Source organism: Temnothorax curvispinosus, unplaced genomic scaffold, assembly GCF_003070985.1.
Source record: "Temnothorax curvispinosus isolate PA1 unplaced genomic scaffold, ASM307098v1 QBEX01015209.1, whole genome shotgun sequence".
Taxonomy (NCBI): domain Eukaryota; kingdom Metazoa; phylum Arthropoda; class Insecta; order Hymenoptera; family Formicidae; genus Temnothorax; species Temnothorax curvispinosus.
Window position 1 is genome coordinate 130 of NW_020224989.1, and position 15,834 is coordinate 15,963.

At 35.6% G+C, this 15,834-nt stretch overlaps 2 protein-coding genes and 1 pseudogene across 3 annotated transcripts; 1 reads left to right on the plus strand and 2 right to left on the minus strand.

The window, feature by feature from the left end:
• Positions 1–835: 835 nt before the first annotated feature.
• On the plus strand, positions 836–2,540 carry LOC112465466 (putative nuclease HARBI1). Of its 2 annotated transcripts, none has more exons than XM_025033026.1 (4): positions 836–1,212; positions 1,365–1,505; positions 1,584–1,851; positions 1,930–2,540. In XM_025033026.1, exons 1-4 carry the CDS (start codon positions 995–997, stop codon positions 2,458–2,460), a joined length of 1,158 nt encoding a protein of 385 aa, XP_024888794.1. In that variant the 5' UTR covers positions 836–994; the 3' UTR covers positions 2,461–2,540. The 2 variants fall into 2 exon arrangements, with proteins under 2 accessions (XP_024888794.1, XP_024888795.1); XM_025033027.1 differs by having other exon boundaries at positions 1,121–1,212; positions 1,349–1,505.
• An 872-nt stretch (positions 2,541–3,412) lies between these two features.
• LOC112465467 lies at positions 3,413–4,879 on the minus strand. The gene is made up of 2 exons (XM_025033028.1): positions 4,625–4,879; positions 3,413–4,102 (listed from the first exon to the last, which is right to left on the minus strand). The coding sequence occupies exons 1-2, from the start codon at positions 4,728–4,730 to the stop codon at positions 3,432–3,434; spliced, it is 777 nt and encodes a 258-aa protein (XP_024888796.1). The 5' UTR covers positions 4,731–4,879; the 3' UTR covers positions 3,413–3,431.
• A 3,543-nt stretch (positions 4,880–8,422) lies between these two features.
• The window catches only part of LOC112465463, an 8,811-nt pseudogene continuing 1,399 nt past the window's right edge, over positions 8,423–15,834 (minus strand).

The window sequence follows — 15,834 nt, forward strand, 5'->3', positions numbered from 1 at the left end:
AGAACCCTCGCTACGAGGCCGAGCACGCTCGACCCCGTGTGCCGTGGCCGTCGGGGTAAGTGTGAGGAAGCTTGGAGACACTCTGAGAACCCTCAGTAGAGGCCCAAACGCTGAACCTCGTTTTGCGTGTCGCCCTAGGATTCGGAAGGTAGGCTTTGTCAGGAATAGCGGAGAGCCGTGGTAGAGACGAAGTGTCTCTTCGTCGAGCGCGCCGGGTTTTTATACCGCTCGGCGCGGCGAGCTTGGCAGGAGGGAGGCCGATCGTCAGGCGATGGCGCGGTGGTGGGAGCGGCGCGATCCCGTGTGCTCGCTTCGGCGGGGATCGGCTCGCTTCGGCGCTCGTCGGCGTCGTGCGGGAAGGCACCGGTGCGGCGGATTTCCCGCGCACACGGTGCGTTTCAAAAAATTAAAGAATTGTGGGCGCACCGCGCCCTGTCCTCGCCCGACGGAGGATCGGTCGGGCGGCATCCGGCGGTTGGCGGCCGGGGACGATGCCTTGACGTAAGGGGCGCATCGTTACAAAATTAAATTAATAAAAATTAAAAGAGGAACTTTATTTAAACATAAAAATAACAATTTTTATATTCATGTCCAACACATAGAGTGTCCGACAATTTTTATATTCAGTTCTAACACATAGAGTGTCCGACAATTTTTATATTCATGTCCAACACATAGAGTGTCCGACAATTTTTATATTCATGTCCAACACATAGAGTGTCTGACAATGTTTTAACACATCTATTATTATTCATAGATGTGATGTCCAACACATAGTGTTCGACAACTTTTTAATACATTTTTAAATGTACAAACATGATAAATACATTTTGGGTGCATTCGGGGAGACGCTTTTAACGCTATTAACGCAAACGCTATGAACTTCGTTCGAGGAGCCAATAGCGCGATAGCGATAGCAAGCTCCCCAAACGCAGCTTTAGAATAAAATTGCAATATGGCCGATGATGCGAGTTGTGCGCAAGTGATGTGAGTCATGATTGCAAGTATGAATAACAAACGAGCAATAAATCTTCTCGTTCACGCAGTGGAATTAATAGAGTCGTCATCGTCTTCTGATAGCGAAGAAGAGTTGGATGCACTCACAATCAGTAATTTGGAAACAGTGCGTCGGAGCAGACTTCCAAAGCTAAAAAATTATGTAGAAGAGGTTATTCCTAGGTGGAGAGATAAAGAATTTAAATCACACTTTAGGTAATAATAATTATACGCTTTTGTAGAACTTTCCAGGTTTCATCTATCATGTTGCAATACAATAAAAAAAAATTTTGGTTGCATGCACTTATTTATATTAAGAGGTTTTTGCTAAGTATTTGTGTACTAATTATAGCTGAGATGTTCCACAGAATATCCAGAGTCACTTTCGAGTTTGTACTCGAAATAATTGCTCCGAAATTGAGAAGAAATTTTCCAGGGTTGGAAATGATTTATCCAGAGAAGCAATTTCTTGTCGCTATTTGGAGAATGGCTACTCCAGATTCTTATAGGTTGGTATATTATATTCAATAATAAGATTTGCTTTGGGTAATGTTGCATTTTCTATTCACGACTTTTTTCTATCATAGATCAATATGCGAAAAATTTGATCTGAGTGTATCAACAGCTTTGTTGGCAACACGACGAGTTACCAAGATCCTTGCAGATTTGGCACCAACATTCATCACATGGCCAACAGGAAATAGATGTAACGACGTTTGGGCCAGATTTGAAGAAATCCGTTCTTTTCCACAAGTCATAGGAGCTATAGATGGTACTCACATCAATATTCCAGCTCCACGTGTTAACCCAGAGGCCTATATTAATCGAAAAGGTCACCATTCTATTCAACTGCAGGTTTGTAATGTGGTCACCTAGTGTATCAAGTAAAAGAATTCTTTCCTCGGACAATAATACGTACTCTATATCTTACAGGCAATTTGTGATCACACGACTCGTTTCACTCACTGCTACATTGGACATGCTGGTTCTGTACATGATCAGCGTGTCTTTCGTCTCTCAGATATCCAAGATGCATTGGGCAATGCAGAAAAATTTCCTGACGACTGTCACTTACTTGGTGATGCCGCATACAAGCTTCATGATAATTTGATGGTTCCCTATCGTGACAATGGTCATTTGACTGAACGACAAAAAAATTATAATTTCTGTCATTCTTCAACACGAGTTACAATTGAAAGAGCGTTTGGTTTTTTAAAAAATCGATTTAGATGTTTATTACATCAACTTCCTATGAATAGGACCGATTTAATTGCACATTTTATACTTGCCTGTTGTGTCATGCATAACATTTGTATATTGAAAAATGATGATTTTGACTTTTTTTTATTAAATAATGAAGTAGACGATGATGTACCTCGGCAAGATGCTGCATATGGTGTACAGACAGGCGTAATCAAGAGAGACTTAATTTGTGAAAGACTTCCAATGAGATATAGATTTTAAGAATAAAATAAAGGCAGTTTAAAAACATATCAAAGAATATTTTATTTATTTTTAATATAGTACTTCTCAGTTACATAAACCTTCCGACAGTACACTTAGAGACAGTTTTTTAATCATAAATTGGCCCTTCAATTAACCACGTTATAAAATAAAAAACTTTTTGCAGAAATTAAAACTTGTGCTCAAAGTTCGCTGCCTGTAAACTTGGGGTTATTAACTTAGGTCTTACAATTTAAACTTAAATCTAAGGACTAAATCCGATTAACTTTTCTCGGTTAAACAAGCGGTACAATTTTATAGTCATTTCTCAGGTACATCTTTATCACTAACATTTGCATAAATATTTATCGCATCAACGAAAAAAGTAAAAATCTTTGTTTACATATAAATTTTCTTAATAGTCAGTCTTCCTTTCTTATCACATATTAATCTTTTTACATATCAGTCTTCCTTTCTTATCACATATCAATCTTCTTACATATCAGTCTTCCTTCCTTATTAAAAATATCACAGATATGTACGCAAGCTACATATGTATAATTATCAGTATAAAAATAAAATAAATATTAGTATTACTTTTATAGAACGTAGTATAGTAGATGTGCACTTATCAATTAATACAGTATGCTGGCATATTTGTTAAAAATATATATATGTATATTAGCATTATACACTGTACTAAAGGAGGATTCATGAATTGCGGGACTGCGGTAATTCTACGTTGTAGTACGTTTCTACGTTGTCGTACGAAGAAAAACGTAACAATGAAACAATAGCAGTACACACAAATCTCCTTAGCGCAGTGTATTCTAGCTGTATTCTAGCTACAAACAAAAAAGTCATAATAATATAATCTATATACCACCTAGCATACGTTAGTCCAAAAAAAAAATATTTTAGCATTTTTACTATAATTTGTACTCTGACTCTTGTCTTTACTGAACGTGTTTTTTAAGTAAATATAATTAACTTCACAGTTTGTCTAACAATTTCTGCATAAATCCCAACATTTTTTTTTTAAATTCCATTTTTTCTTTGTGTCTTTCATCTTTGTTCTTTTCAGCCAAAATTCTACTTTCCATTATTGATTCAGAAATTTTTGGTGCACTTTCTTGTATCTTACGCTTCTTTCGGGGATTTAAATTGCTTAAGTCTACATCGCTAGCTGCATTAGACAGATTACTCGCTTCACTATCAGAAGAAATATAAATAGCACTTGAAGAGGCTATTGCTGGAGGCGACATGAAAGGCCGTTCACCAAGCAAAGATTCCATAACCGACATGTAGGGCCATGTTCTAGGATTATTACCTGATTTAGCATTGTGGTCCTTTATAGACTTATAGGTTCTTTTCATTCCGTTATATTTAGAAAGGCACTGAGAGCCAGTGACACAATAGCCTTTAGTAGACAACGCTGATGCAATATTGTTCCATACTTTCTTGTGGGTCATCTTACCCGATGTAAGATTATTTTCTTGAAAGCGAAACTCTTCTATCAGCAAGAGGGTTGCATTATGAGACCACTTATAGGTTGAGTCCGAGGTTGAGTCGTTTCCATCCTCTAAGATTGCGGATATATTTGCTGTATCACATTCTTTCCGTGCTATTTCCAGTTCCAGTAAACGAGTGGCAAACATAACATCTGACAAGAACATTTTGTATATATGAAAGAAATTACAAATTAATCGCATTTTTATTTTAATAAACAATAACCATTACAAAGTTTACATATTTAAAAACAATAAAAGAAGATAGAACTAACAAACACAGCTTGATTTGTATGTACATACATGGTTAACAACGAGAAACAAACTTTTCAACTTTAAATGCGGTTATTTTCAGTGCGCAAAGATAAAAACTATATAATCTTAAACTATAAAATATACGTTAGTCGCAGATTTAAATCTCGTATTGTAATAAATTGAGCTATTTGTTTATTTTTGTTAACAATGTAAAATATATTGAATTTTAGAACGTATGTATGTAATCCAGTTCTGTTTGTTACTCTTGCCTTCTTCTATTGTTTTTTATATTAACTTTATTAATTTCCATGCTATTAAAAGATAAAGATAAGATAAAGATATATACTTTATTTTACCTACAACTTTTATTTGATCATAATTACACAATACTACCTACATAACCTGTATCATCAATTATTTACCTTTCTGTGCACGCGCTGCATCTTGTGGAGACAATTTGATAGAATAATTTATTCCTTTTTCTTCATCAAACAAATTAATTTCGACTTCACTTGGCCCTTGGTCCATTGCTGGAATTGATATTCGTTACGTTTCGTTATCTGGCAGTACTTCTGAACGCAGCTACTATAAGCAATCAAGTGTTCGAGGAGACAATAAGCGCCAATAGCATTTCGTGCCTCACCTCGAAAATAATAGCGAAAATAGCGCGAGTGATGACGTCACGCTGCCTTTACAGTGACGTCATCATCGTATATCATAGCGCCACAAAGCGTCTCCTCGAACAGTTTTGGACGATAATTGTGCTAAAAGCGTGCTCCCCGAATGCACCCTATGTCAACGCAGTAATGCGTAAAGGAAGGTTTCAGATGTTTTGGTCCAACCAATTCACCTTGAAAATGCAAATTGAGAAACTTCAATTGTGCATAACCTCATTGCGAAATGTCCTACGATAGCCTAACCATCGGGCGGTAGTGACTTCAAAAAGGTAAGACGCATAGGCGAGATTCAGGTGTCTTGGTCCAACCAATTCGCCTTGAGAATGCAAATTGAAAAATTTCAATTGTGCACATAATCTCGCCGCGTAACGTCCTCCCAGCTAGCAAGTTGGGTCGGGGCGGTAATGATCTTAAAATGGTAAGATGCATAGGCGTGATTCAGGTGTTTTGGTCCAACCAATTCGCCTTGAGAATGCAAATTAAAAATTTTAATTGTGCACATAACCTCGCCACGTAACGTCCTTTTAACCATCAAGCCCGTTCGGAGCAACTTTAAAAATGGGTAAGATGCATAGGCGAGATTCAGGCGTCTTGGTCCAACCAATTCGACTTGAGAATGCAAATTGAATTTCAATTGTGCACAAAACCTCACCGCGTAACGTCCTCCCAGCTATCAAGCCTGTTCGGGACTGTACTGACTGTAGCGACTTTAAAAAAGGGATTTAGTCTTGGTCTAACCAATTCGACTTGAGAAGGCAAATTGAGAAACTTCAATTGTGCACATATATGTAATATGCATATGCAAAGCCAGGTGTTTTGGTCCAACCAGCTCACCTTGGAAATGTGTGATTGATAAATTTCAATTGCATACATAACCTTTACTCATAACATCTTGTTTCAGAATATCATCAGAAAGGTAAATAATTTCGACCAGACTGCCAATCGACAACTATTGACTGAGGATGGTATCTAAAATTTTTTAGAAATTATTGCGGAAATATTATCCGTAAATATATTGGTTCAACCAATATATTAAAAAACAATCCGAGTATAACTCGCCTTGAAACTATTAGAAAGACTATTTTTCCTCGAATACGAATATCCTTACAGGCGATATTATGATGCCAATAGGAAAAGCTGTAGTCGTTATTATTTGGAAGGTCTTTCTTACGACAAGTATTTCTTAAGAACTAGTGCGTATCTGTTCCTTAGTACGTTTAGCAGCGATCCTTAAGATGAGGTTTAAAAAGACGCTTGTAAATCTGCTTAGCGTCGAGACGGTAAGAGTCGTGATACGAGGAGTCGCTCTCCTGTTTGATCGTAGATATGTTCAGAGATTGCATTTTGCCTGATAGAATCCTAAAACCAGCGGATTACAAAGATCTTGTAGTCAGGCGGGAAGACGTCTTTGTAAAAGATCTTCCCTTGGAGGAGCAAAAGGTCCTGCTGAAAAAGTATTCAGGTGTCTTGGTCCAACTAATTCGCCTTGAAAATGCAAATTAAAAAATTCCTCCGGAAAACTTATACGGTAATAAATCCACTAAATATAAATTTGGAGGTTAAATCTGTTTTAGACAGCACTATTGTAAGAGGACGAGCGTATGGTTGAAAAACCAAAATTGTGCGGCAATCAATGAAGCACAGAACGACTGCTGCCATTGCTGGAATTGCAAGGGCCTCGAGTTCTAGAAACTCGCGAGGCCGTCTCGCCGAAATCGACAGAGGCCATACGGTCAATCGAAGGCGAGCGAGCAGAGGCAAATGTACAGTCAATAACAGAACTTGTCCTCTCAAAATCACATTACCGGTGCGTTACCGGTTTGAAGCCGGAACAAGCGCCTACGAAAAGAAATTAGTTGTAAGTAAGGTTGCCAATAGACTGACACAACCTAAATGTCAATGAGACAACTCATATATACGAAAGAACCGCAATAGCCGAGCAGGTAAAGATACAGATTCGTAACAAATAGTACAGCTATCGAGGAAGCAGGCCATTCCGAAGTATCAGCCAGTTTCAAATTAATTATTTCGAGAATTATCTTGTTTCCAAATTTAATAAATTTTTTACAGATTAATCCTTAATCTGAAAAAGCTTTATAAGTTATAGCTTAATAAATAAGTTACCAATATGTTGAGCATCTTGAATAAAAGACAGAAAAAAGGTCAAACAAATTCTGGCTAAAGGATAATTCCTGGCGTCGATTGATTTGAAGGACGCATATTTATTAATTCACATTGTTGATTCAGACAATATAAGTACTTAAGAATTTTGTTGAAGGTGCTCTTTATGAGCTAAAGTTCCCGTTTTTGTGCAAAACACGGCTTCGTACACTTTTATAAGAACATTTCATGAAGCCAATCTCTTACCTAAGAAAATTGGGCTACTTATCCTTTAATTAATTAATTGGATGGCTTTTTTCTTCTAGATGAGACATATACGGTATGTTTGAGAAACATACAAGAAACATGCAGTTTTCTGGAATCACTATGATTCATAATGAGTAAGAAAAGGAGAAAAATGAAGCTGCCGACCAGAGATATGGTTCTTGGTTTGATTAGGATACGAGTACCTAAAATTAGTGAACAGCTTATAAATCCGAGGCAATTACACGATATTCCATTCGAGATTTTTGTCAGGTTACACCGGGATAACCCGAGATTTGATACGGATTTGATACGGATATAATACTTGGTACGCGTATCAAACAGTCCGGTGTAAACTAGGCCCCATGTATCGTTACCCGAGTCCTCTCTGATCGTTACCGAGCGTAACGCCGTAGTTGACGTTCACTTTCTCAGAGGGCAGATTAGGACAGACGTTCCCCGAAGCCGGATGGCCGCTCTCAGGTTTCTCTCTGGCCTAGCAATCGTGAGCAGTCGCTCGTTTTCGCTCGTTTCCTCTCCTTTTAATCCATTGGGTCAAAAGAGAGGAAACGAGTGAAAACGAGCGACTGCTCACGATTGCTAGGCTAGCGGAGTATCGGCTGAACGCACCCAATATATGTATATTATATATTACCTAATTTAATTAAATAGAAATCTTCCTCCTGACCGATAAGTCTATCGACTTAATTTCGAAATACGCGCGCGATATCGAAACTGGCGATACCTGCGCCGCCAGCGTCGAAAAAGTGAAAGTGACGTTTCTCTGATAATCATAATAATATTGAGATGAGAGCGGTCGACGTAGACGACGACGACGACGACGACGACGTATCTTAATAAAAATTTTTTCCATTTGGACTTTGCGTCGCAATATCTCTGCTCGTAGGGCACGTAGCGGAATATTATGAGAGAAACCCCCCCCTAATTGGATCCAAAGCTATCGATCAAGCCTACTTAGAACTTGATCCGTTCACTCGTTATCGAGATCTCAACATCTCGGGTACTCGCAACCCGTCGCGTCGCGTAAAAGAGTCACGGTCGGTCTCGCTCCGCGTGTACTTGGCGCGAGACACTACCGTGTCTCTTGATAAGATTCTTCTGAGCCGTGAGGTTGTGAATCTGCAGGGCTATGATCATCATCTCGATCTTTAGCATCGATCACGAAGAAATCATTGGCAACAATGGCAAACTTTTCAGAATATATGCGATAATAATAGTAGAAGTAATGTGTATTATAAATTTTATTTTTCTAATAGCTCCTAATAGATTGCATTTGCACAAACGTTGAGCACAAGATCCTGATCCTCCCCAGCTGCCATGCTCAATCGCTGGAACAAAGATTTCACGGGCCGTTTTATTCTACTGTGTCATATCCTATCTACGTATAGTATAGCGTAAATAAATAAGTCAAGCTTGATTCATAGAAAAGTTATTGTATTAAAATTAATTTTATCTTCCGCAAAAATTAGCAAGAGAAATATTACATGAGCACATAAGAAAAATAAATAATAATGAATAAACGTGGACGAACCACAAACGGATTTGTAACAGTGATAACATCTCCAGTAATATGGTACAAAGTATGAGAACATGAGGCATTCTGTAGCGTCGTAGCACCAGTCGTGCATCTTGCAACACCTGAAACATTACATTCCATTGATATTTGTTTTCTGTGAAAAGCAATTCAACGATTGTAAATAATATTTCCTTTCTATATAAGCTTAAAGAATGTATAAACGTATATACTGGTCGATACCGTCGATGACGTAACCGAAGAATCCGCAGTAGCAACCGTATCCCTTGTAAGCTAAAGAATTACACCTTGTGGCGCACACTACCATGTTGTAAAGGTGTATCACCTTTTTTGATTCTCGTATGGCCCATGGTCGCTCTTTTACTCATTCTAAAATTACGTAGTCTTCACGTAGTCCGATATTACAAATTGTCAAGTTACAAATTAATAAAACGTTTCCATTACAGTTAGGTCCGCTACTTACACGGATTGAGGCTTCGTGTTGTTTATTGTCGTCGCATTATTGGACAATATGACGCGCACGTGGACATCCTTGTCGTAAATATACGCGCCGAGGAAGCGCTCCATGAATCGCCTTCGTCACCGACGTAGAGATCCTCCTGATTTTATTAATTTATATCGTTATTCATATACGAATAATGGTAGTCCTTCTGGCGCGTTCTGGCACCTCCAAGTATCTTATAAACATCTGGTGTACCTTTACCTGCAAGCGCCGCAAAGTGCTGATAGATAAAATAAATAGCGTTAGCGAGAGAGAAAGAGAAAGATTGCACGACACTTACATACTGCAGTTATAACAACAATATACTGCAGTTATAACCGTAATTCGTCATACTTATATTAATATTGCACCATCAATTGCATTTACTGCAATCTTTATCTATCGAAAATTTAGCAAATTAAAAATCATTGACTTTCTACCATTTTTTATTATGGTATAAAATACTTAAAAATTATCGTGCAGCTTTCTACACATAAAAGAGCTAAGTGGAGAGTATGCTATCAATACCACAGGAATGATCTCTTTTTTAGTAATTCCATCGGTTACTTCTACCGGTGAGTTTGAAATGTATTTCCTGAATCGTCTTGCGCGCGCGTGTGTGTGTGTGTGTGTGTGTATCTGGCGCATAATATATGTTGTATCTTTCTCCCAATCATTAGAAATAGTCAACTTCACCTTGATTTAGACTCGCTTAGCGTAAAACTACTCTCATTTATCCTATTTGTGGCCGTTTTAACGGTTTCTCGATGATTTTCTAGCCCGCGTTTAAACGCCGAGGGAATTGTAAGGGGCATCCACTCTTTACAGAACGATTGTACGATTGAAATATGAGAGTTATTTTCGACTTATTGACCTTTCTATTACTCCGGTGAGATATGCAGAATATCTTGTGAATTTTATTGCGCTGAGATTATTTTAATGCGTCTCGTAAACTCGGAGAAAAAAAGTGAATTTTTGACTTTGTTAAAAAATACCGATAATCTTCGCATTTTTATATTTGATAAAATTATGTATCTTTTTACGAAAAAAAATTTGTATCTTATCATTAGTTATTCAATAATCATTTTATTATCTTTTGACATGTTTATACGCAATTATTTTTACAGTTATTTTTATTCTGGTAGCGCCAAGGCAATTAAAAGTATCGGTATTTATCTTACGAGCCTTGGCATTTTCTGGCTTCCAAAAAAGTGCCATGAAAGTTGAGTAGAATAAACCGTTGTCGACTTTTATTTAAAGATTTACTCTCCTTTCATATATTTCTAGCAATTTTATAGCTTCAGAGGAAAAAAAATGAAATATTATATCTATATTCACGGGAAATAGAATATATATAATATATAACTTCTTCTAAAAATATATAATGTGTTTCTTTTTATAAAAAATAAATGACGCACATATTTTTTTTAATTTTAAATCGTCAAGGAGTCATCATCACAAAGGAAACAGAAATGGGTGATATTTCAGAGAGGAATAATAATAGCAAAAATCTACCATCCATTTCCAAAACAAATATATGATATATTTCTGCTATACGTGGGAATTATCATTTGAAGAAGTAAACGCATCGAGAACGGAAACAAAATCAGCTAGCGTCCCCTTTGCAAACGTTCTCCTCGTTTCTTTTTTTTCTGTGTTGTTTTTACCTCGTCACTAGACATCACAGGCTATTTAACTTTAATATTTTACTGTTACTATTACACTATTATAACCACACAACTGTCAAAATATGCCATGACAGCCGCTCATGAAGTAAGCGCAGAGAGAGAACCAATCAGCATCGCGGAAAAGCGACAATATTTCAATAGATTCGAGTATCGATGATATGTCTTTTTTTAGAAAAAGAGAATAATATAGGCAAAACAAGCATTATCCGACCTGTGCGCAATATTGGATGACTTTGCGAAAAAAATACAGAGGTTCTTTTTTGTTGCAAATTTCGTCCACAACAAGATGCATACCTACGATAAAATTCGTCTCAAATAAATTCTGAGGCCTGAAAACAGCGAAAAACTAAGACTATTCCTAAAAAATCAAATTTTTTGCTTACAGAGCTACAAACTAAAGAAAAAAGATTTAAAAAATCTGTTACACCATGCATGAAAAGTATTCTTTGTAGTTCTCAGATAATGTGTGATTTTTAATTCCATTTTAAATGACGGAAAAAAATCACCGGCGCAACATAAAAAAAACGATGAAATCGAGGGTTTTCGGGATCCGAGTCTCGGACTTTGACAGCGCGTGCAAGCTAAACAATTGACTTGACGATAAATGTTGTTCAGATCATTATTGTAGATAATTTTACCCTCTACAAAAAAGGTACGTATAGTTAGTTACCCTATCTTGCTTAGTTTTCGAGATATTTGAGAAAAAATAAAAAAATCGCGTTTTTTGTTAATAATATTGTTATTAACTTTTTATTGCGCGTTAATTTTGCGAACCAAAATAAATCCCATTTATAGCACCTCAAATTAAAGCGATTCATGGTGGTTGCAACCTGGTAAGATTAATTGGAAGGTTAACCCCCTAAATTGTCTAATATGACTGGCCTAGAGAGACGTACCATGCTTGACAATTCGTGTTTCGGTTCGCGGTGCACGAGTACCTCAATACGGGAGTGAGTATATAGATATGTATATGCGTTTCCGGCGTACAGCCAGTGTAGTTGTCAGCATTCAGAAACTCTTGCTAAAAATGTACAAAAATCACGTTAGCATTTCGTTGGAATTTGATGGGAAGCTCTCGCGTTCAACATGATACGTTTACATATAATATCTTTATATAATAATACATTTTCGGAATATATAAATAAATTGTACGGTAAAATATGTAGATGTAAGAGAAGCGTCATAATTGTGCTCGTAACTACAAATTAAGTTGACTTTTAATCTTGATTTTAATCTCACAGTTGCATAATTCTCATTAATACGTACAATATCCAGTAAAAAATTCAATTTTCGTAAAAGGTAAATCAACAGACAAATGTAAACTTCAAATGCATTGCGTAACGTTACAGAATAAATGTTTCAAAAAAAAGAAAGAGCGAACAGTTAAATCAAATCTCAATGAATTTAAAATCAGGACACGTAGGTAAGTATTATGGAACTTTTCGGAATGGATTTCGATCGGAATTATTCTGTTTTTTTCCCCTAAAAAACAAATAGAAATCTAGACAAATAGAAATAACTAAACAATTCTGATCGAAATTCATTCTGACAAGTTTCATAATACATGCCCAGAATTGTTGCATCGATAAATAAAATAAAAGGTAAAATGTTTTCCATCGCAAACGCACGCTTGCAATTAAAAATATTTCAACCTACCGAAGCTATTGATTTGTCCCTTCTCAGTATCGACGAGTGCGTACTTTTAAGTCTGGCATTATTTATAATAAAATAAAATCATAATGGTGCAATCGTTGTAATGGCGATAGATTTAATTAACAAGACATGTCGTACGTGGAAATATCGTAGGTTACTGTAACGAATTACTGTAACTGTAACGCACTTGTTAGTGTCGATGTGTCTCGCAGAGGAAAATTGAAAGATTATATACCATTTTATCATTTATCTCTCTTGCGGTCAGGATTGCTCAACGACAAGTAAATTGAGATCGTAAAATGAAACGGCATGATCAAATCGTTGCTTTTAACAATTCCGTGGTAACAATCAGTGATTGGCGTCATAACGTTGCTTCGTAACGTTAATTAGTTGCCGGCGAGGTGATATATTATAGTCTCTGTAATTCCTTTTTGCTCGCGGTTTCCATGGCGCAGCCACGTAAAAATGTGATTTTCTCTCTTGAAGTAACCGCGAACGAAGAAAGCGAGGGCGAGCGAAGCGTGGAAATCAGCTTCAATATCAAACGGGATTCAATCGCAAATATTCGATTTTCAGAAATGAGATTTAATTAACAGAAAGTATAATATATAAAGCATTGAAATCTTGTTAGCTAGAAATAAAATTCAAACTAAATATTTGCTTAATACGGAAACGGTTTTTAGCTCGCTAGAAAACGTGTTCGATTCTTCGAACGCCAAGTCAGGAATGAAATGATTTGGGGACAAATGAAAGAACTTGCGCTCATTATTCAAGCCGTGGTACACGATAACCATGAGGTCTCGTTAAGTCGTATTCGTTGTTAACGAGATTATCTCGAGTCGCTCGACTTGAAAGCGGGTTAAGCTGCCCTAACACTAATAAAACTTTTCTATCCATAAAAAAAAATTAGATTACATTAGAAAAATATAAATAGTAAATAACAGCATGGCTTCATATAAGGAAACTCAATGATAAAACATAAAAAGATTAGATATTAAACAAAAAAATACAGTAATAAACTAAAAAAAATGTGCAATTTTTTAAACTTATCTTTTTGATTAGATGGCAAAATTTTCATTCACAGATGTGTACTCACTACCAACTTGCAACAGGTATTGACACAATGGATTTTAACATTTAATGTATACCATCGCTCCTCTAGCTAAACTAACACTACGTCGTTTTGCCTATGTCGTTTTAGGCACAATTCCCTTCATTTTGCGTGTTCAAGAATGCCATATAAATCAAGCATTACATCTTTAACAAAGAGATTCGTTCATTTGCAAGAGCTATATTAAACTGATTAATTACCAAATTACGACGTATTCAGATATACACACAGCAATAAAAAAAAATTTGCATGGGCGTCGAAAAATCCACGGACTTTTTACTGAAATGTTATTGAAATACATTCCACATTGAATTAATACTTTATTAGGCTTAATTAATTGGGAATGATAATCTGAGTAATTCTTTTTTGAGCTGCGTTGGTCAGCGATTAATAACATCGTTTCTATGACAAATGTTTCTTGGAATTACAAGATTTTAATTTGCGTATTTTCCGCAGAATTTTCATCTTGCGTGTTTATATATTAAAGAAGAGTACGCTTCAATAAGTTTCAAAAAATATACAATTTTTTTGATACGACTGATAACATGCGGGGGCGCAATAGCAAGATCGAATTGCGACGTAAAACAGCAACGTATGAACATCGACAAGCGAGAACATCGACAGCGAGAACTAAACACTGAGTTTTTTAATTAAATCATTGCCTGTGCGTGGACGTTTGTTGCTTTCTCACATGACGTAAACGCGAAGAACCACTCCATATTAGAAATGTAAGGCCATAATGCATGATTTACGTTGATGACAAAATAGGAATGACATAATTGCTAAGAAGGCACACGGAAAATATTAATATTTTAGTAATATTTTTTTTTATATGACTGGATAAAATTAAAAAATTTGTTCGTATAATATCAATTACAATTTTATTTTTTACGTTTTAATTTTTTAATTTATAGCTTTAATATTTTACAAATACGCCTACACGCATTATTATCAAAATGCACAAAAAAAATGAATATCATGGAGTGAAAAAAGAAGAAACAAAGTAATTTAATCAATGCACGAATGCTATCTTTTATGCAATATACGTAAATTATATTGTATAATATATACCGTTAATATGTATAGTACATAATATGTATTTCCACGTTGAATATAAAATTATATTGTTATCGGATATTTTATTGCTTTTAAATACTTCAATGCATATCACAGTTGCGGAATTGTGGAATTATTGATTTAATATCATAAATTACTCAGTTTTTAATTAGTTACCTTAATAACCAATACGTAATACATTCAAACTTCGTTTAATTCGAGCACGTCAATCGCGGTTTCTTTTTCAAACATCTAAGGTAGTCAAGCGAGTAATCAAGCATTTTATTGCTGTTTTCTATTTTATTCCTCGTTTGTTAACCATTGAAACACTCAAGTTGTACTACGGAAATCCTTTTCTGATGAGCTTCAAACTTCCACATTTCAAAGTACAAAGCTACAGAGTCCTATCTACGAACCAGTCTCAAATTATGTTGTGCGAATCGTGTGAATCAAATACCTGCAGACTTATTGATTTAAACACTTCATACTTCATACATATATCTATACATCGTAAGAACAATTTTTAGATTTCTCGCCTGTGTTTGGCACAATTAAATCGTATTGACAATTAACAACTAAAAATTAAAATTTTAACTGTTAATTGCAATTGGCATTAAATTAATTATTTGTGAATATGTATTTGTTTTACATAATTACAATTATTTAATTGTTAATTGTTCTTACAATTAAAACTAATTATTTAATTATTTATTAATTTTAATTGTCAGTAGATACAATTAACAACTGGTTTTTACCGTGATGACAATTTAATGTGTTACTTATTTTAAAGGGTAGATATTATTCTCACTGGTTGTTTGTACGTCCTTGTGAGAATTTTTTCAATATATAGAATAAGATGGCAAACAAGGAAAGAGGCAAAAAAGTAAGTTTTAATAAAATAGCATGTAATAATTCTGATTTGTAATTTTTTATTAATGTAATGTGATTGTTAAATAATTGAAAGAAATTAAATCTGTACGTAATTAATACACATACTTAGTAATAATAAGAGAAATAGGATCGTAACGGTATACGAACAATTAGAAT

What these genes read in the sequence shown, in the direction of transcription:
- LOC112465466 (XM_025033026.1), top strand. Translation starts at nt 995, where the DNA reads ATGATTGCAAGTATGAATAACAAACGAGCAATAAATCTTCTCGTTCAC. An exon ending in GCTACTCCAGATTCTTATAG is followed by an intron (nt 1,506 to 1,583) that starts GTTGGTATATTA and finishes TTTCTATCATAG; the next exon opens with ATCAATATGCGAAAAATTTG. An exon ending in ACCATTCTATTCAACTGCAG is followed by an intron (nt 1,852 to 1,929) that starts GTTTGTAATGTG and finishes TATATCTTACAG; the next exon opens with GCAATTTGTGATCACACGAC.
- LOC112465467 (XM_025033028.1), bottom strand. Translation starts at nt 4,730, where the DNA reads ATGGACCAAGGGCCAAGTGAAGTCGAAATTAATTTGTTTGATGAAGAA. An exon ending in TGCAGCGCGTGCACAGAAAG is followed by an intron (nt 4,103 to 4,624) that starts GTAAATAATTGA and finishes TGTTCTTGTCAG; the next exon opens with ATGTTATGTTTGCCACTCGT.